The 20,683-nt window shown below is 43.1% G+C and overlaps 1 protein-coding gene across 2 annotated transcripts in view; it reads left to right on the top strand.

The window, feature by feature from the left end:
* The window catches only part of LOC110509127 (netrin-G1-like), a 229,853-nt gene that overhangs the window by 8,763 nt on the left and 200,407 nt on the right, over positions 1-20,683 (top strand). For both annotated transcript variants that reach the window (XM_036966775.1, XM_036966776.1), the window contains exon 2: positions 14,742-15,168. In XM_036966775.1, coding sequence (XP_036822670.1) covers positions 14,917-15,168 — 252 coding nt within the window. In that variant the 5' untranslated portion in view covers positions 14,742-14,916. The remainder of the gene's footprint in view (positions 1-14,741; positions 15,169-20,683) is intronic.

Here is a 20,683-nt window from a genome sequence, read left to right as displayed (position 1 = left end):
GGTAGGGAACATTCAGGGACGTTAGCTTAGTGGGTAGGGAACAATCTGGTTACTAGTCCAACGCTCTAACCACTAGGCTACCCTGCCGCCCAACGTTAGCTTAGCAGGTAGGGAACATTCCGGGACGTTAGCTTAGCGGGTAGGGAACATTCGGGGACGTTAGCTTAGTGGGTAGGGAACATTCCGGTTACTAGTCCAACGCTCTAACCACTAGGCTACCCTGCCGCCCAACGTTAGCTTAGCAGGTAGGGAACATTCCGGGACGTTAGCTTAGCGGGTAGGGAACATTCGGGGACGTTAGCTTAGTGGGTAGGGAACATTCAGGGACGTTAGGGTATGAGGTTGAATTCCACTGAAGGCACACTATTTATTAAATTGTTCGTTCTGCACTGTTTTTCAAAAAATGTATTTAATTTAGTTTAGTAAGTTTCTGTCTTAAGCATCGTAAATAATGACATAGATTCTGTTTTTTTTTTTAAATAGTCAACTTGACGGCGAAAAAGAGAAGCATGATGTAAGATGCAAACCTGATATTTCAATTGATTATAGGCTACTATAATATAATATATCATTATAGGCTGTTATAATATAATATATCATTATAGGCTACTATACGATAGGCTACTATATAGGCTACTATAATATATAATTAATTATAGGCTACTATAATATAATATATATTATATAATTATAGGCTACTATACGATAATATATAATATAATTAAAGGCTACTATAATATAATATATAATTATAGGATAATATAATTATAGGCTACTATAATATAATTATTGGCTACTTTAATATATTATATAATTATAGGCTACTATAATATATAATTATAGGGTAATATATAATTATAGGCTACAATAACATTATAGGCTACTATAATATATTATATAATTATAGGCTACTAAGTTCAGTAATGAGGCATATATATATTATAGTAATACTATAATCAGTCAACAACTGACCACTGCTCCAAGGTCTTAAAATGAAAACAACTGAGAAAAAAATACCTGTATCAGATAATTACACACTGCTGTGTATTGCTGCTGTGTATTGCTGCTGTGTATTGCTGACCAGCAGATGTCACTATTGTGCATTGTGAACAGATAATGAAGCTCAGAGTAATTAACTGTTTTTTCCCGACATGATTTGGTCAAAAGCACCTAAGCCTTAAGAGAGCCTCGGTTTCCCATCACTACTTAATAGTTTGAAGTATAGGCAAAAGTAGCCTGTTGGACATTAATGGCCAGTGTGTGTGAGTGTGTGTGTGTGTGTGTGTGTGTAGTGTGTGTGTGTTCCAGTGTGCAGTATGTTAGCCCTTCAGGAAAATAGTTTTCAATAATATACAGGAAGCTCTCATACATACATGGTGTTGGCTGGCTGAGTCTACAGCAGGCATCATCACCGCAGATAAACTTTTTTCATGAGCGGATAACTATGAATCATTTGGAAAACTGAAAACCACCCCACCACTGTGATACTAGGTAGGCAGAAGAGAGGGACAGAGAGTAAGAGGAGCACAGAGACAGAGAGTTAGAGAAAGGCAGAGAAAAATAGATAGAGAGAAGGAGGCAGAGAAATAGAGAAATAGAGAGAGCGAGAGGGAGGCAGGCAGAGAAATAGAGAGAGCGAGAGGGAGGCAGGCAGAGAAATAGAGAGAGCGAGAGGGAGGCAGAGAAATAGAGAGAGCGAGAGGGAGGCAGGCAGAGAAATAGAGAGAGGGAGGCAGAGAAGAAGAGAGGGAGGCAGAGAAGTAGAGAGAGGAAGGCAGAGAAGTAGAGAGAGATAGGCAGAGTAGTAGAGCGAGATAGGCAGAGTAGTAGAGAGAGATAGGCAGAGAAGTAGAGAGAGATAGGCAGAGAAGTAGAGAGAGATAGGCAGAGAAATAGAGAGAGATAGGCAGAGAAGTAGAGAGAGATAGGCAGAGAAGTAGAGAGAGATAGGCAGAGAAGTAGAGAGAGATAGGCAGAGAAGTAGAGAGAGATAGGCAGAGTAGTAGAGAGAGATAGGCAGAGTAGTAGAGAGAGATAGGCAGAGTAGTAGAGAGAGATAGGCAGAGTAGTAGAGAGAGATAGGCAGAGTAGTAGAGAGAGATAGGCAGAGTAGTAGAGAGAGATAGGCAGAGTAGTAGAGAGAGATAGGCAGAGTAGTAGAGAGAGATAGGCAGAGAAGTAGAGAGAGATAGGCAAATAAGTGGAGAGAGGGAGGCAGAGAAGTAGAGAAAGAGAGGCAGAGAAGTAGAGAAAGAGAGGCAGAGAAGTAGAGAGAGAGATAGGCAGAGAAGTAGAGAGAGAGAGAGAGAGGCAGAGAAGTTGAGAGAGAGCGAGAGAGGCAGAGAAGTAGAGAGAGAGAGGCAGAGAAGTAGAGAGAGAGAGAGGCAGATAAGTAGAGAGAGGGAGGCAGAGAAGTAGAGAAAAAGAGGCAGAGAAGTAGAGAAAGAGAGCCAGAGAAGTAGAGAAAGAGAGGCAGAGAAGTAGAGAGAGAGATAGGCAGAGAAGTAGAGAGAGAGAGAGAGAGAGAGGCAGAGAAGTTGAGAGAGGTAGAGAGAGGCATAGAAGTAGAGAGAGAGGCAGAGAAGTAGAGAGAGAGAGAGGCAGATAAGTAGAGAGAGAGAGGCAGATAAGTAGAGAGAGAGAGAGGCAGAGAAGTAGAGAGAGAGAGAGGCAGATAAGTAGAGAGAGCGAGGCAGATAAGTAGAGAGAGAGAGAGGCAGATAAGTAGAGAGAGCGAGAGAGAGGCAGATAAGTAGAGCGAGAGAGAGGCAGATAAGTAGAGAGAGATAGAGAGAGGCAGAGAAGTAGAGAGAGAGAGAGGCAGAGAAGTAGAGACAGGGAGAGAGGCAGAGAAGTAGAGACAGGGAGAGAGGCAGAGAAATAGAGAGGGAGGCAGAGAAATAGAGAGGGAGGCAGAGAAATAGAGAGGGAGGCAGAGAAATAGAGAGGGAGGCAGAGAAAAATAGAGAGAGAGGGGGCAGAGAGAAATAGAGAGAGAGGGAGGCAGATAGAAATAGAGAAAGAGGGAGGCAGAGAGAAATAGAGCGAGAGGCAGAGAAATAGAGAGAGAGAGGGAGACAGAAATAGAGAGGGAGGCAGAGAGAAATAGAGACGGAGGCAGAGAAGTAGAAAGAGAGAGGGAGGCGGAGAGAAATATAGAGAGAGAGGGAGGTAGAGAAATAGAGAGAGAGAGGGAGGCGGAGACAAATAAAGCGATAGGCAGAGAAGTAGAAAGAGAGGGAGGCAGAGAGAAATAGAGAGGGAGGCAGAGAAGTATAAAGAGAGAGGGAGGTTGAGAGAAATAGAGAGAGAGGGAGGCAGAGAAATAGAGAGAGAGAGGGAGGCAGAGAAATAGAGAGAGGGGGAAGGAGAGAGAAACAGCAGCAGAGAGAGAGAGAGGACAGGCAATGGGGCCACTTCTGTGTTCCCTGCCAATAGATCACACTCTGACTGGCTCTGGCTCATAGGAGAGGTTTGGGTGTTGGCCAAGTAAAGCTGGGGGGCAATTTACAGTCTTATGATGGCATTCATCAGCCAGACAACACGCATTTGCCAGCTCAGTCTGCCCAGTAACCTGAGTTAGGTGCTGGAACTAAAATTTAAACGCAACATTGCAGCAATTTCAAAGACTTTATTGAGTTACATTTCGCATAAGGAAATCAGTCAATGGAAATAAACCTATTAGACCCTAATGATTGGGCCTTGGAAGGCATAGGCCCACCAACTTGGCAGCCAGGCCCAGCCAATCAGAATTAGTTTTCCCCCACCCACAAAAGGGCTTTATGACAGCCCCTCCCCCCCCTGTCTCATCTCAGGCTGAATTAAAACATGCAGGCAGATGTAAGTTCACTTTAATGTTTCGTGGAGTAATTGATCCAAGAATCTATACGCATTTGAGCACTTAACGACTTGCATCTCAGAATATTTATCAATATGATTTGGGCTGCATATAGGCTTGTTATGGCTGAAGGTGCATGTGAAAGAAAAGGAGATTATCTTCTGTTGGGCTGAGAGGAGTCTCTCCAAAATCAGCTTGCTTCCTACCGGAGGGAGACTTCTGTTGGGCTGAGAGGAGACTCTATGAAGTCAGTTCCCTTCCTACCGGAGAGAGACTTCTGTTGGGCTGAGAGGAGACTCTGAAGTCAGTTCCCTTCCTACCGGAGAGAGACTTCTGTTGGGCTGAGAGGAGACTCTATGAAGTCAGCTCCCTTCCTACCGGAGAGAGACTTCTGTTGGGCTGAGAGGAGACTCTGAAGTCAGTTCCCTTCCTACCGGAGAGAGACTTCTGTTGGGCTGAGAGGAGACTCTATGAAGTCAGCTCCCTTCCTACCGGAGAGAGACTTCTGTTGGGCTGAGAGGAGACTCTGAAGTCAGTTCCCTTCCTACCGGAGAGAGACATCTGTTGGGCTGAGAAAAATCAACATTGCAGACAGTGCAGCCAGTAGAACAGAATAAAACATTAGAACAAAATTCAACAATATACAGTGCCTTGCGAAAGTATTCGGCCCCCTTGAACTTTGCGACCTTTTGCCACATTTCAGGCTTCAAACATAAAGATATAAAACTGTATTTTTTTGTGAAGAATCAACAACAAGTGGGACACAATCATGAAGTGGAACGACATTTATTGGATATTTCGCCCAATTTTTCAGTTTTTGATTTGTTAAAAAAGTTTGAAATATCCAATAAATGTCGTTCCACTTCATGATTGTGTCCCACTTGTTGTTGATTCTTCACAAAAAAATACAGTTTTACATCTTTATGTTTGAAGCCTGAAATGTGGCAAAAGATCGCAAAGTTCAAGGGGGCCGAATACTTTCGCAAGGCACTGTAAATAACGTTTATTGAACTCAGTATTGATTGAGTACCACTCTTCATATGTTCAAGCATAGTGGTGGCTGCATCATGTTATGGGTATGCTTGTCATCGTCAAGGACTAGGTAGTTTTTTTAGTGTGAAATAAAACGAGTAGAGCTAAGCACAGGCAAAATCCTAGTGGAAAACCTGTTTCAGTTTGCTTTCCACTAGACACTGGGAGATGAATTCACCTTTCAGCAGAACAATAACTTAAAACACAAGGCTAAATATTTTGCTTACCAAGACGAAATTGAATGTTTCTGAGTGATTTAGTTACAGTTTTGATTTAAATCATCCTGAAAATCTGTGGCAAGACTTTAAAAAGTATGGTGTGTAAATATTGTACAATCCAGGTGTGTAAAGCTCTTAAAGACTTACCCAGAGAAACTCACAGCTGTAATTGCTGTCATGCTAAACACTCAGGGGTGTGAATACTTATGTAAATGAGATATTTCTACTTTTTTTTCAATGTATTTTTATTTCACCTTTATTTAATAACCTCTTTGGGCTAGCAACCCACCTCGACAACATCCGGTGAAAATGCAGAGTGCGAAATTCAAAAGACAAAAAAATCGTAATATTAAACATTCATGAAAATACAAGTGTCTTACATCGTTTAAAACCATAATTTCTTGTTAATCCAGCCACAGTGTCAGATTTCAAAAAGGCTTTACGGCAAAAGCACATCGTGCGATTATCTGAGGACAGTGCCCTGCATACACCAGCATTAAAAACATTGTCCAAACCAGCAGAGGCGTCACAAAAATCAGAAATAGCGATAAAATAAATCACTTACCTTTGAAGATCTTCCTCTGTTTGCAATTCCAAGGGTCCCAGCTACACAACAAATGGTGGTTTGTTCGATAATGTCCTTCTTTATATCCCATGTTTAGTTTGCGTGTTGCATTCAGTAATCCACCCGTTCCACTCGTTCAACATGCAGAAAAGGCAATCTCAAAAGTTACCAATAAACTTCGTCCAAACATGTCAAACAACGTTTCTAACAATCCCTAATATGTAAATAAACTATACAATTTAAGACGGAATGTAATATGTTCAATACCGGAGATAAATAACAAGGTGCGCGCCCTCATCCACGCGCGCCTCAAGACTAGAGTCAAAATGAGAGCCACCTTGAAAAACTACAACTACTAACTCGTTTTTCTAAAAACAAGCCTGGAACCCTTTCTAAAGACGGTTGACATCTAGTGGAAGCCATAGGAACTGCAATCTGGGAGGAATTCCATTGAATATTCCATAGACAAGCATTTGAATGGCCTGTGACCTAAAAAAAAAAAAACATGTCCGGATGGATTCTCCTCGAGTTTTTGCCTGCCATATCAGTTCTGTTATAGTCACAGACATTATTCTAACAGTTTTGGAAACGTCCGAGTGTTGTCTATCCAATCTACCAATTATATGCATATCCTAGCTTCTGGGCCTGAGTAACAGGCAGTTTACTCTGGGCATGTCAGTCATCCGAACTTCCGAATACTGCCCCCTAGCCTTTTAACCAGGTAGGCCAGTTGAGAACATGTTCTCATTTACAACTGCGACCTGGCCAGATAAAGCAAAGCAGTGCGACAAAAACAACAACACAGAGTTACACATGGAATAAACAAACGTACAGTCAATAACACAATTGAAAAGTATATGTTCAGTGTGTGCAAATGTAGTAAGATTAGGGAGGTAAGGCGATACATAGGAAAGGATAGCAAAATAATTAAAATTTAGCATTACCACTTTATTGATAGATGTGCAGATGATGATGTGCAAGTAGAGATACTGGGGTGCAAAAGAGCAAACAAACCAAAAATAACAAAATGAGGATGAGGAAGTTGGCTGGCCTACTTACAGATGGGCTGTGTACAGGTGCAGTGATCGGTAAGCTGCTTTGACAGCTGATGCTTAAAGTTAATGAGGTAGATATGTCTCCAACTTCAGTCATTTTTACAATTCGTTCCAGTCATTGGCAGCAGAGAACTGGAAGGAAAGGCGACCGAAGGAGGTGATGGCTTTGGGGATGAAAGTGAAATATACCTGCTGAAGCACATACTACGGGTGGGTGTTGCTATGGTGACTAGTGAGCTGAGATAAGACAGGGCTGTACCTAGCAAAGACTTATAGATGACCTGGAGCCAGTGGGTCTGGCGACGAATATGTAGCGAGGGCCAGTCAACGAGAGCATACAGGTCGCAGTAGTGGGTAGTATATGGGGCTTTGATGACAAAATGGATGGCACTGTGATAGACTACATCCAATTTGCTAAGTAGAGTGTTGGAGGCTATTTTGTAAATGACATCGCCGAAGTCGAGGATCGGTAGGATAGCCAGTTTTACGAGGGTTAGTTTGGCATCATGAGTGATGGAGGCTTTGTTGCGAAATTGGAAGCCAATTCTAGATTTAATTTTGGATTGGAGATGCTTAATGTGAGTCTGGAAGGAGAGTTCACAGTCTAACCAGATGCCTAGGTATTTGTAGTTGTCCACATATTCTAAGTCAGAACCGTAGTAGTGATGCTAGTCGGGTGGGCGGGTGTGGGCGGCGATCGGTTGAAGAGCATGCATTTAGTTTTACTACCATTTAAGAGCAGTTAGAGGCATGTATGGCATTGAAACTAATTTGGAGGCTAGCGTCCCACCTGGCCAGAAGCCAGGGAAAATGCAGAGCGCCAAATTCAAATAAATTACTATAAAAATCAAACTTTCATTAAATCACACATGCGAGATAGCAAATTAAAGCTACACTTGTTGTGAATCCAGCCAACATATCAGATTTCAAAAAGGCTTTTTGGTGAAAGCAAACAATGCTATTATGTCGTTTAGGACCTTGAGCGTGGCTGAGGTTCATCCATGACCAGCTGAGGTTCATCCATGACAATCCAGGGCAAGTTGCTGAGGGGGGTGTTGAGCTGTTGGTCGGGGTAGGGGTTTGTAGGAGTAGCCAGGTGCAATACATTTGCAGAAATGTCTAAGAACATGTTTTCACTTTGTCATTATGGGGTAGTGTGATGTCATTATGGGGTAGTGTGATGTCATCATGGGGTATTGTGATGTCATTATGGGGTAGTGTGATGTCATTATGGGGTAGTGTGATGTCATTATGGGGTAGTGTGATGTCATTATGAGGTAGTGTGATGTCATTATGGGGTAGGGTGATGTCATTATGGGGTAGTGTGATGTCATTATGGGGTAGTGTGATGTCATTATGGGGTAGTGTGATGTCATCATGGGGTATTGTGATGTCATTATGGGGTAGTGTGAAGTCATTATGGGGTAGTGTGATGTCATTATGGGGTAGTGTGATGTCATTATGAGGTAATGTGATGTCATTATGGGGTAGTGTGATGTCATTATGGGGTAGTGTGATGTCATTATGGGGTAGTGTGATGTCATTATGGGGTAGTGTGATGTCATTATGGGGTAGTGTGATGTCGTCATGTGGTATTGTGATGTCATCATGTGGTATTGTGATGTCATTATGGGGTAGTGTGATGTCATTATGGGGTAGTGTGATGTCATTATGGGGTAGTGTGATGTCATCATGTGGTAGTGTGATGTCATCATGTGGTATTGTGATGTCATCATGTGGTAGTGTGATGTCATCATGTGGTAGTGTGATGTCATCATCTGGTATTGTGATGTCATCATGTGGTATTGTGATGTCATCATGTGGTAGTGTGATGTCATCATGTGGTATTGTGATGTCATCATGTGGTATTGTGATGTCATCATGTGGTATTGTGATGTCATCATGTGGTATTGTGATGTCATCATGTGGTATTGTGATGTCATCATGTGGTAGTGTGATGTCATCATGTGGTATTGTGATGTCATCGTGTGGTATTGTGATGTCATCATGTGGTATTGTGATGTCATCATGTGGTATTGTGATGTCATCATGTGGTATTGTGTGTAGCTGGTTGAATAAAAACAAACCATTCAATCCGTTTTGAATTCAGGCTGTAACCAGAACAAAACGTGGAATACATCAAGGGATGTGAATTATTTTCTGTATGTAGGGTTGGACTATAAAATAAACAGAGTGTTTTAAAGTCTACTGAGGAACCAGAACAAGCCACAGGGCACTGCTGCCTACCGTGTTTACTCCACCTGACTGGCCTAATGGATGGGATGCTAGCGGACACAAGGGGGTGTTTCACAGGATTGAAAAACAACAGGAGAGTGGAGGGAAGAGAGAGATAAACATCTTGCTGTATACTCTCTTTCTCTCACGTTCTTGCTCTCTGTCTCTTTCGTTCTCGCTCTCCCTCTCCCACTTCCTCTCTCTTTTCTCTCTCTCTCTCGCTTCCTTGCTCTCTCTCTCGCTCTCCCACTTCCTCTCTCTCTCGCTCTCGCTCGCTCTCTTTCTCTCTGTACTCTAAACATACAGAGAGAAACCTAGTGAAATATGTATGACTTTTAATATAGAATGCACCGTTGCAGAAATAGCATTTGTCTTCTTGTAACCTTTGAACCCAGAAAATGTAGTTTTCCCCAGTGCATTGTGAGTCATTGAGTAACATGGTGTGTGACCGAGTGAGTTCAAACCCTGGTCTCCTGTGTTCCTCAACTGTGTTATCCCACTGAGCTAAAGCCTAAGCGTTAGTGTCGTCTTATTTAGGCAGATGGAAACGCGCACTGTGAGTAAGTCAAAAGACAGATGTGGTTTTACATCAAAAGCAACAAAAATTTTTACAAAGCAATATATCTTTAGAATACCTTTCAACTGTCAACATCATCAAACTATTACTACATACTGGGCCTTTCAACTGTCAGCTGTCAGTTTGGTCAGGGGTTAGGGGTCAGCTATTCATCATCATAGCAGAATAACCAGCCACATTCTTCTACTTTATCGCCTGTCTCTCTCTCTCTCCCTCCTTCCCTCTCTTTATTTATTTTGTTCTCTCTCTCTCTCTCTCTGTCTCTCCTCTCTCTCTCCATCCTTCCCTCTTTCTTTCTTTCTTTCGTTCTCTCTCTCTCCCTCTCTTTATTTATTTCGTTCTCTCTCTCTCTCTCTGTCTCTCCTCTCTCTCTCCCTCCTTCCCTCTTTATTTATTTCATTCTCTCTCTCTCTCTCTCTCCTCTCTCTCTCCATCCTTTCCTCTTAATTTCTTTCTTTCGTTCTCTCTCTCTCTCTCCCTCTCTTTATTTATTTGGTTCTCTCTCTCTCTCTGTCTCTCCTCTCTCTCTCCCTCCTTCCCTCTTTATTTATTTTGTTCTCTCTCTCTCTCTGTCTCTCCTCTCTCTCTCCATCCTTCCCTCTTTATTTATTTTGTTCTCTCTCTCTCTCTCTCTCTGTCTCTCCTCTCTCTCTCCCTCCTTCCCTCTTTATTTATTTTGTTCTCTCTCTCTCTCTCTGTCTCTCCTCTCTCTCTCCCTCCTTCCCTCTTTATTTATTTTGTTCTCTCTCTCTCTCTCTCTCTCTCTCTCTCTCTCTGTCTCTCCTCTCTCTCTCCCTCCTTCCCTCTTTATTTATTTCGTTCTCTCTCTCTGTCTCTCCTCTCTCTCTCCCTCCTTCCCTCTTTATTTATTTTGTTCTCTCTCTCTCTCTCTCTCTCTCTCTCTCTCTCTCTCTCTGTCTCTCCTCTCTCTCTCCCTCCTTCCCTCTTTATTCATTTCATTCTCTCTCTCTCTCTCTCCATCGCCTAGTGTTTCCCTTTTTCTATTGTCCTACTGCAAACCAGAGCAGCTCCACTTCTGTGATCAGAGAGTGAGAGGTACGCTATACTGTACTTTCAGAAAGTATTCAGAGCCCTTGATATTTTCCACATTTTGTTACGTTATGGTCTTATTCTAAAATGTATTAAATACTTTTTTCCCCTCATCAATCTACACAGCAATACCCCTTAATGACATCACAATACCCCTTAATGACATCACACTACCCCTTAATGACATCACACTACCCCTTAATGACATCACAATACCCCTTAATGACATCACAATACCCCTTAATGACATCACACTACCCCTTAATGGCAGATGTTTTTCTAAAAATTGGTCCTAAGTTTTTACACCAAATGGTTTTTAAAAGTAATTTGATATCTGGTCAGTTGACATTTTTAAATAACTGTTTATGTATTCAAACATGAATTTCAACAAGGCAAGCTCAAATAATAAGTCAAAGGAGAAAAAAAAACACAAAAAAAACCTACCCTTTATTGAGATCACAATACCCCATAATGACAAAGATGAAAAAAGGTTTTTAGAAATGTTATATATTAAAGATAAAAAACAGAAAATACTTTATTTACATAAGTATTTAGACTTTTCCTAGAGCTGGCCGCCCGGCCAAACTAAACATTTGGGGGAGAAGTGCCTTGATCAGGGAGGTGACCAAGAACCCGATAGTCACTCTGACAGCGCTCCAGAGTTCCTCTGTGGAGATGGGAGAACCTTACAGAAGTACAGGCATCTCTGCAGCACTCCACCAATCAGGTCTTTATGGTAGAGTGACCAGATGGAAGCCACTCCTCAGTATAAGGCACATGACAGCCCACTTGGAGTTTGCCAAAAGGCACCAAAAGACTCAAAGACCATGAGAAACAAAATTCTCTGGTCTGATGAAACCAAGATTGAACTCTTTGGCCTGAATGCCAAGCGTCACATCTGGAGGAAACCTGGTACCATCCCTACGGTGAAGCATGGTGGTGGCAGCATCATGCTGTGGGAATGTTTTTCAGAGTCAGGGACTGGGAGACTAGTCAGGATCGAGGGAAAGATGAACGGAGCAAAGTACAGAGAGATCCTTGATGAAAACCTGCTCCAGAGCACTCAGGATCTCAGACTGGAGTGAATGTTCACCTTCCAACAGGACAACGACCTTAAGCACACAGCCAAGACAATGCAGGAGTGGCTTCGGGACAAGTCTCTTAATGTCCTTGAGTGGCCCAGCCAGAGCCCGGACTTAAACCCAATCTAACATCTCTGGAGAGACCTGAAAATAGCTGTGCAGCAACCTGACAGAGCTTGAGAGGACCTGCAGAGAAGAATGGGAGAAACTCCTCAAATACAGGTGTGCCAAGCTTGTAGCGTCATACCCAGGAAGACTCAAGGCTGTAATCGCTGCCAAAGGTGCTTCAACAAAGTACTGAGTAAAGGCTCTGAATACTTATGTAAATGTGATATTTCATTACTCTTAATCACTACAGTAGTAAGCCATAATGGAACATTCACTACAGTAGTAAGTCATAATGGAACATTCACTACAGTAGTAAGTCATAATGGAACATTCACTACAGTAGTAAGTCATAATGGAACATTCACTACAGTAGTAAGTCATAATGGAACATTCACTACAGTAGTAAGTCATAATGGAACATTAACAAACTGAAGGTAAAATCAGAACACCTTCAGTTGAAATGCAGGTGTTGGAAATGTGCAGTCAACAACACTATTTACTCCGTCTGAGGTTGGCATGCAGCACCATCTATTTTGGGACCTGTTTCACACACCAACTGATAGGCATTACCTACCTGACAACAACACACACACACACACACACACACACACACACACACACACACACACACACACACACACACACACACACACCACACACACACACACACACACACACACACACACACACACACACACACACACACACACACACACACACACACACACACACACACACACACACACACACACACACAGAAGGCTGTTAGGTACCATTACAGGAACAGTTGTTCCATCTTACTGATTGTTTGTGATAGATAGCTCACAGTGTCCTGCAATGCATTCCCTCCAACACACCACTTTCCACTTTCAAATATTGACTCTTTGCATCAACTTCATGTAATTGTCAATAAAAGCCTTTGACACTTATGAAATGCTTGTAATTATACTTCAGTATTCCGTAGTAACATCTGACAAAAAATATCTAAAGACACTGAAGCAGCAAACTTGGTGAAAATTAATATTTGTGTCATTCTCGGAACTTTTGGCACCGACTGTACAGTACAGATAATGTGAAAATATGAAAAATAATATATTTCCTAATCATAAACAATGCAAAATGGGATCTTACTTAGTGACAGTACAATATTGGCACTCTTTCATAGAACTGACGACAGAGGATTTTCTCTTAAAACGTCCGCTGAGCGGCGCAGAGACATCATTCAAATGTGCGCAGAAAAGTTATAAAATTAAACACGAAGGGTCGTCCATCTGTGACCAAGAGAAAGTGGTCTTGTTTCATTCATATTAAATTATATTAAAAAAAAATAATAATATTAATAAATAATAATGTTGAGTTCTAAAATCCGGCTGAGAATATCAGGCTGGGAGAACCGGGCTGAGGGAGAGCCAGTGAGGGTAATCCAATAGCGATATAGCTATGAAGTAGATAGATTCCAATAGCCATATAGCTATGAAGTAGATAGACTCCAATAGCCATATAGCTATGAAGTAGATAGACTCCAATAGCCATATAGCTATGAAGTAGATAGATTCCAATAGCGATAGAGCTATGAAGTAGATAGATTCCAATAGCGATATAGCTATGAAGTAGATAGATTCCAATAGCCATATAGCTATGAAGTAGATAGACTCCAATAGCCATATAGCTATGAAGTAGATAGACTCCAATAGCCATATAGCTATGAAGTAGATAGATTCCAATAGCGATAGAGCTATGAAGTAGATAGACTCCAATAGCCATAGAGCTATGAAGTAGATAGACTCCAATAGCCATATAGCTATGAAGTAGATAGATTCCAATAGCGATAGAGCTATGAAGTAGATAGATGGCAGAGGGGACGAGGGGACGAGGGGACAGGGGACGAGGGCACAGGGGACGAGGGGACGAGGAGACGGGGGACGAGGGGAACAGTCAACAAGCTGGCGATTGGAGGAAGGCTCCAGGCAGGTGGAGGGGATGATGGCTACCCAGACTATTTGTGGGTAGTTCCGAAGATATCTGAAAATAAGTCAATAAATATATAAAACCCCAAAACATAACTATGTTTGTTGTTAAATGTAACCAGATGGTGACTACAACTAAGTTAACCACACTGTGTGGTTAAAAACTCATGATTCCTACACTTTTAGTTATACGAAATAAATAGAGCCAGCTGGAAAAGCAATTGTCTCAAATGTAATTCATTTGACATATAGAAAATAATCATTTTGAGATTTTACATCGAAACAAAGAGAAATATAAATCGTATATTTCAGCCAAGCCATTATCTAAGGGTAATAATGTGTGTGTGTGTGTGTGTGTGTGTGTGTGTGTCTGTGTGTGTGTGTGTGTGTGTGTGTGTGTGTGTGTGTGTGCTTGCCTGTGTGTGTGTGTGTGTGTGTGTGTGTGTGTGTGTGTGTGTGTGTGTGTGTGTGTGTGTGCTTGCCTGTGTGTGTGTGTGTGTGTGTGTGTGTGTGTGTGTGTGTGTGCTTGCCTGTGTGTGTGTGTGTGTGTGTGTGTGTGTGTGTGTGTGTGTGTGTGTGTGTGTGTGCTTGCCTGTGTGTGTGTGTGTGTGTGTGTGTGTGTGTGTGTGTGTGCTTGCCTGTGTGTGTGTGTGTGTGTGTGTGTGTGTGTGTGTGTGTGTGTGTGTGTGTGTGTGTGTGTGTGTGTGTGTGTGTGTGTGTGTGCTTGCCTGTGTGTGTGTGTGTGTGTGTGTGTGTGTGTGTGTGTGTGTGTGTGTGTGTGTGTGTGCTTGCCTGTGTGTGTGTGTGTGTGTGTGTGTGTGTGTGTGTGTGTGTGTGTGTGTGTGTGTGTGTGTGTGTGTGTGTGTGTGTGTGTGTGTGTGTGTGTGTGTGTGTGTGTGTGTGTGTGTGCTTGCCTGTGGTCTACTCTCTGCAACGCCACTACTAATCCTTTAACTTTTGCCTTCAAACCTGTTCCTTGACTGTCCAATAACCTCCTCTCCTTCTCTCCCACAGGGCACTCACTGACTGACAGCCACAACGATGATTTAAAAACACACCAACCTAACAACATCACACCCCCATTGGCTCACGAGGAGGAAGATACAACACATTGGCCCCGCCCCTTCACACTGTCTTTGGACAAAAAAACAACAAAAAAACAGCCGCTTAGTCACGATAGGACGAGGAGATGCGTTGTCCGATGATGTTGACCCTGCAGGCGGTGTGTGTGTGTGTGAGCGTGTGTGTGGCCATGCAGCAATACCCAGCTGCCTGGGGCCACTATGACGTGTGTAAGAGTCAGATCTACACAGAGGAAGGGTTAACGTGGGACTACATGGCCTGTCAACCAGAAGCTACAATCCTGACCAAGTACCTGACCGTCAGCCTGGACCCGCCCAATATCACCTGTGGAGACCCACCTGAGACATACTGCGCACTGGTGAGTACTGGCAAACACATAACCACACACACCCACGGTTCAGACATATCTCGGTAAGTGTGATGGACGCACGCACACACACACAAACACACACACACACACAGCTGACTGTGATGGTGATGAATGAGAAGGTAGGTTTCAGCCCACAAACTCTATTGTTCTGTTGTACACAATGGGATGTATGCATACACACACACACTGTTATGTACAGTTGAAGTCAGAAGTTTACATACACCTTAGCCAAATACATTTAAACTCAGTTTTTCACAATTCCTGTCATTTAATCAGAGTACAACATCCCTGTCTTAGGTCAGTTAGGATCACCACTTTATTTTAAGAATGTGAAACGTCAGAATAATAGTAGAGAGAATGATTTATTTCAGCTTTTATTTATTTCATCACATTCCCAGTGAGTCAGAAGTTTACATACACTCAATTAGTATTTGGTAGCATTGCCTTTAAATTGTTTAACTTGGGTCAAATGTTTAGGGTAGCTTCCGACAAGCTTCCCACAATAAGTTGGGTGAATTTTGGCCCATTCCTCCTGACAGAGCTTGTGTACCTGAGTCAGGTTTGTAGTCCTCCTTGCTCGCACACACTTTTTAGGTTCTGCCCACAAATGTTCTATAGGATTGAGGTCAGGGCTTTGTGATGGCCACTCCAATACATTAACTTTGTTGTCCTTAAGCCATTTTGCCACAACTTTGGAAGTATGCTTGGGGTCATTGTCCATTTGGAAGACCCATTTGCCCACCAAGCTTTAACTTCCTGACTGATGTCTTGCTTCAATATATCCACATACTTTTCCTTCCTCCTGATGCCATCTATTTTGTGAAGTGCACCAGTCTCTCCTGCAGCAAAGCACCCCACAACATGATGCTGCTTCACGTTTGGGATGGTGTTCTTCGGCTTGCAAGCCTTCCCCTTTTTCCTCCAAACATAATGATGGTCATTATGGCCAAACATTTCTATTTTTGTTTCATCAGACCAGAGGACATTTCTCCAAAAAGTACGATCTTTGTCCTCATGTGCAGTTGCAAACCGTTGTCTGTAGTCTGGCTTTTTCATGGTTGTTTTGGAGCAGCGGTTTTGGAGCAGTGGCTTCTTACTTGCTGAGCGGCCATTCAGGTTATGTCGATATAGGACTCGTTTTACTGTGGATATAGATACTTTTGTACCTGTTTCCTCCAGCATCTTCACAAGGTCCTTTGCTGTTGTTCTGGGATTGATTTGCACTTTTAGCACCAAAGTACGTTCCTCTCTAGGAGACAGAACGCGTCTCCTTCCTGAGAGGTATGATGGCTGCGTGGTCTCATGGTGTTTATACTTGCGTACTATTGTTTGTACAGATGAACGTGGTACCTTCAGTCATTTGGAAATTGCTCCCAAGGATGAACCAGACTTGTGGAGGTCTACAATGATTTTTTCTGAGGTATTGACTGATTTCTTTTGATTTTCCCATGATGTCAAGCAAAGAGGTGAGTTCGAAGATAGGCCTTGAAAAACATCCACAGGTACACCTCCAATTGACTCAAATTCTGTAAATTAGCCTATCAGAAACTTCTAAAGCCATGACATCACAGTCAACTTAGTGTATGTAAACTTCTGACCCACTGGAATTGTGATACAGTGAATTAATTATAAGTGAAATAATCTGTCTGTAAACAATTGTTGGAAAAATTACTTGTTTCATGCACAAAGTAGATGTCCTAATCGACTTGCCAAAACTATAGTTTGTTAACAAGAAGTTTGTGGAGTGGTTGAAAAACTAGTTTAAATGACTCCTACCTAAGTGCATATAAACTTCCGACTTCAACTGTACGTGTGTGTGTGTGTGTGTGTGTGTGGGCCCTAAAAGCAAGGAAATAGTGTCCACAAAACATAATAGGACAGGATAGGAGGACAGAACAGGACAGGTCAGAGGAAAACAGGGCATGTGTACAGGACAGAGACAGGACAGAGAAACAGAACAAGGCAGGCCAGAGAGGACAGGACAAAGAAACAGGACAGAGACAAGACACGGACAGGACAGAACAGAGACAGGGCTGGACAGTGATGCTGCATTGGGGAGTTGGCCTTGTTTTTATTTTAAACACTTTGGGAGGATCTCTCTGTCTCTCTCTCTGTCTCCTTCTCTCTTTCTCTCTCTCCCTCTCTGTGTCCCTCTCTCTTTCTTTCTCTCTCTATCTCTCTCTCTCTCTGTCTCTCTCTCTCTCTCTCTCTCTCTCTGTTTCTCTCTCTCTGTGCCCCTCTCTCTCTCTCTCTCTCTCTCTCTCTCTCTTTCTCTCTTTCTTTCTCTCTCTCTCTCTCTCTCTCTCTCTCTCTCTCTCTCTCTCTGTTTCTCACTCTCTGTGTCCCTCTCTCTAGACCTCTCTCTCCCTCTCTGTGTCCCTCTCTATCTATCTCTATCAATTCAAATCAATTCAAGGGGCTTTATTGGCATGGGAAACATGTGTTAACATTGCCAAAGCAAGTGAGGTAGATAAAATACAAAAGTTAAATAAACAATAAAAATGAACAGTGAACATTACACATACAGAAGTTTCAAAACAATAAAGACATTACAAATATCATAGTATATATATATACAGTGTTGTAACAATGTACAAATGGTTAAAGTACACAAGGGAAAATAAATAAGCATAAATATGGGTTGTATTTACAATGGTGTTTGTTCTTCACTGGTTGCCCTTTTCTTGTGGCAACAGGTCACAAATCTTGATGCTGTGATGTCACACCGTGGAATTTCACCCAGTAGATATGGGAGTTTATCAAATTTGGGTCTGTTTTCGAATTCTTTGTGGATCTCTGTAATCTGAGGGAAATATGTGTCTCTATTATGGTCATACATTGGGCAGGAGGTTAGGAAGTGCAGCTCAGTTTCCAACTCATTTTGTGGGCAGTGTGCACATATTCTGTCTTCTCTTGAGGGCCATGTCTGCCTACGGCGGACTTTCTCAATAGCAAGGCTATGCTCACTGAGTCTGTACATAGTCAAAGATTTCCTTAAGTTTGGGTCAGTCACAGTGGTCAGGTATTCTGCCACTGTGTACTCTCTGTTTAGGGCCAAATAGCATTCTAGTTTGCTCAGTTTTTTTGTTAATTCTTTCCAATGTGTCAAGTAATTATCTTTTTGTTTTCTCATGATTTGGTTGGGTCTAATTGTGCTGCTGTCCTGGGGCTCTGTAGGGTGTGTTTGTGTTTGTGAACAGAGCCCCAGGACCAGCTTGCTTAGGGGACTCTTCTCCAGGTTCATCTCTGTAGGTGTTGGCTTTGTTATGGAAGGTTTGGGAATTGCTTCCTTTTAGGTGGTTGTAGAATTTAACGTCTATTTTCTGGATTTTGATAATTAGTGGGTATCGGCCGAATTCTGCTCTGCTTGTATTAGTTGGTGTTCTACATTGTACACAGATAATATTTTTTGCAGAATTCTGCATGCAGAGTCTCAATTTGGTGTTTGTCCCATTTTGTGAAATGTTGGTTGGTGAGCGGACCCCAGACCTCACAACCATAAAGGACAATGGGTTCTATGACTGATTCAAGTATTTTTAGCCAGATCCTAATTGGTATGTTTAATTTTATGATCCTTTTGATGGCATAGAATGCCCTTCTTGCCTCTTAGATGGTTCACAGCTTTGTGGAAGATACCTTTGGGGCTGATGTTTAGGCCAAGGTATGTATTGTTTTTTGTGTGCTCTGGGGCAATGGTGTCTAAATGGAATTTGTATTTGTGGTCCTGGCGACTAGACCTGGCGACTGGACACCATTATTTTGGTCTTACTGAGATTTACTGTCAGGGCCCAGGTTTGGCAGAGTCTGTGCAGAATATCTAGATGCTGCTGTAGGCCCTCCTTGGTTGGTGACAGACGCACCAGATCATCAGCAAACAGCAGACATTTGACTTCAGATTCTAGTAGGGTGAGGCCGGGTGCTGCAGACTTTTCTAGTGCCCGCGCCAATTCGTTGATATATATGTTGAAGAGGGTGGGGCTTAAACTTCAGATTTTTAGATTTGATAGGGAAGCTGAGAGGTCAAATATTCTGTTAAGATTTTCTACTGCCAAGTTTACACCTTGTCTATTAAAGTGGAACATTTTACTCAGGAAATTGTCTAAAAGGGATTGAATTTGTTGTTGCCTAATTGTTTTTTGGTAGGTTTCAAAACTGCTTTCCTTCCATCTATAGCATTTCGTAATGTTACTCAGTTCCTTTGGCTTTGATGCCTCATGATTGAGTATTGCTCTGTTCAAGTAGGCTGTGGTCTGATAGGGTTGTCAGTGGGCTGACTGTGAACACTCTGAGAGACTCTGGGTTGAGGTCAGTGATAAAGTAGTCTACAGTACTACTGCCAAGAGATGAGCTATAGGTGTACCTACCATAGGAGTCCCCTCGAAACCTACCATTGACTATGTACAGACCCAGCGTGTGAAAGAGCTGCAGGAGTTGTGACCCGTTTTTGTTGGTTATGTTGTCATAGTTGTGCCTAGGGGGGCATTATGGGGGAGGGAATGCTGTCACCTCCAGGCAGGTGTTTGTCCCCCTGTGTGCTGAGGGTGTCAGGTTCTTGTCCGGTTCTGGCATTTAGGTCGCCACAGACTAGTACATGTCCCTGGGCCTGAAAATGATTGATTTCCCCCTCCAGGATTTAAGTATGGGGATTCTAGTGGGGGGGATATAGGTAGCAAACAGGAGGACATTTTTCTCTGTTAAGATAATTTCCTTTTGAATTTGTAGCCAAATGTAAAATGTTCCTGTTTTGATTCATTTAAAGGAGTGAGTTAGGTCTGCTCTATACCAAATTAACATACCCCATGACACCACACACCAACACCACACCACCACACCACCACACCACCACCACACCACCACCACACCAACACCACCACACACCACAAAAAACACATCACCACCACCCACCACCACCACACCACCACCACACCACCACCACACCACCACCACCACACCACCACCACACCACCACCACACCACCACCACCCACCACCACACCACCACCACCCACCACCACCCACCACCACCACACCACCACCACACCACCACCACACCACCACCACCCACCACCACACCACCACCACACCACCACCACACCACCACCACACCACCACCACACCACCACCACACCACCACCACACCACCAACACACCACCACCACACCACCACCACACCACCAACACACCACCACCACACCACCACCACACCACCACCACACCACCAACACCCACCACCACACCACCAACACCACCACCACACCACCACCACCCACCACCACACCACCACCACCACACCACCACCACACCACCACCACCACACCACATAACCACCACACACCACCACCACCACCACACCACCAACACCCACCACCACCACCCACCACCACACCACCACCACCACCCCACCACCACACCACCACCACACCACCACCACACCACCACCACACCACCAACACCCACCACCACCACACCACCACCACACCACCAACACCCACCACCACCACACC

Source organism: Oncorhynchus mykiss, chromosome 28 (genome assembly GCF_013265735.2).
Source record: "Oncorhynchus mykiss isolate Arlee chromosome 28, USDA_OmykA_1.1, whole genome shotgun sequence".
Lineage (NCBI taxonomy): Eukaryota > Metazoa > Chordata > Actinopteri > Salmoniformes > Salmonidae > Oncorhynchus > Oncorhynchus mykiss.
This window is presented reverse-complemented; position numbering and strand designations above follow the sequence as displayed.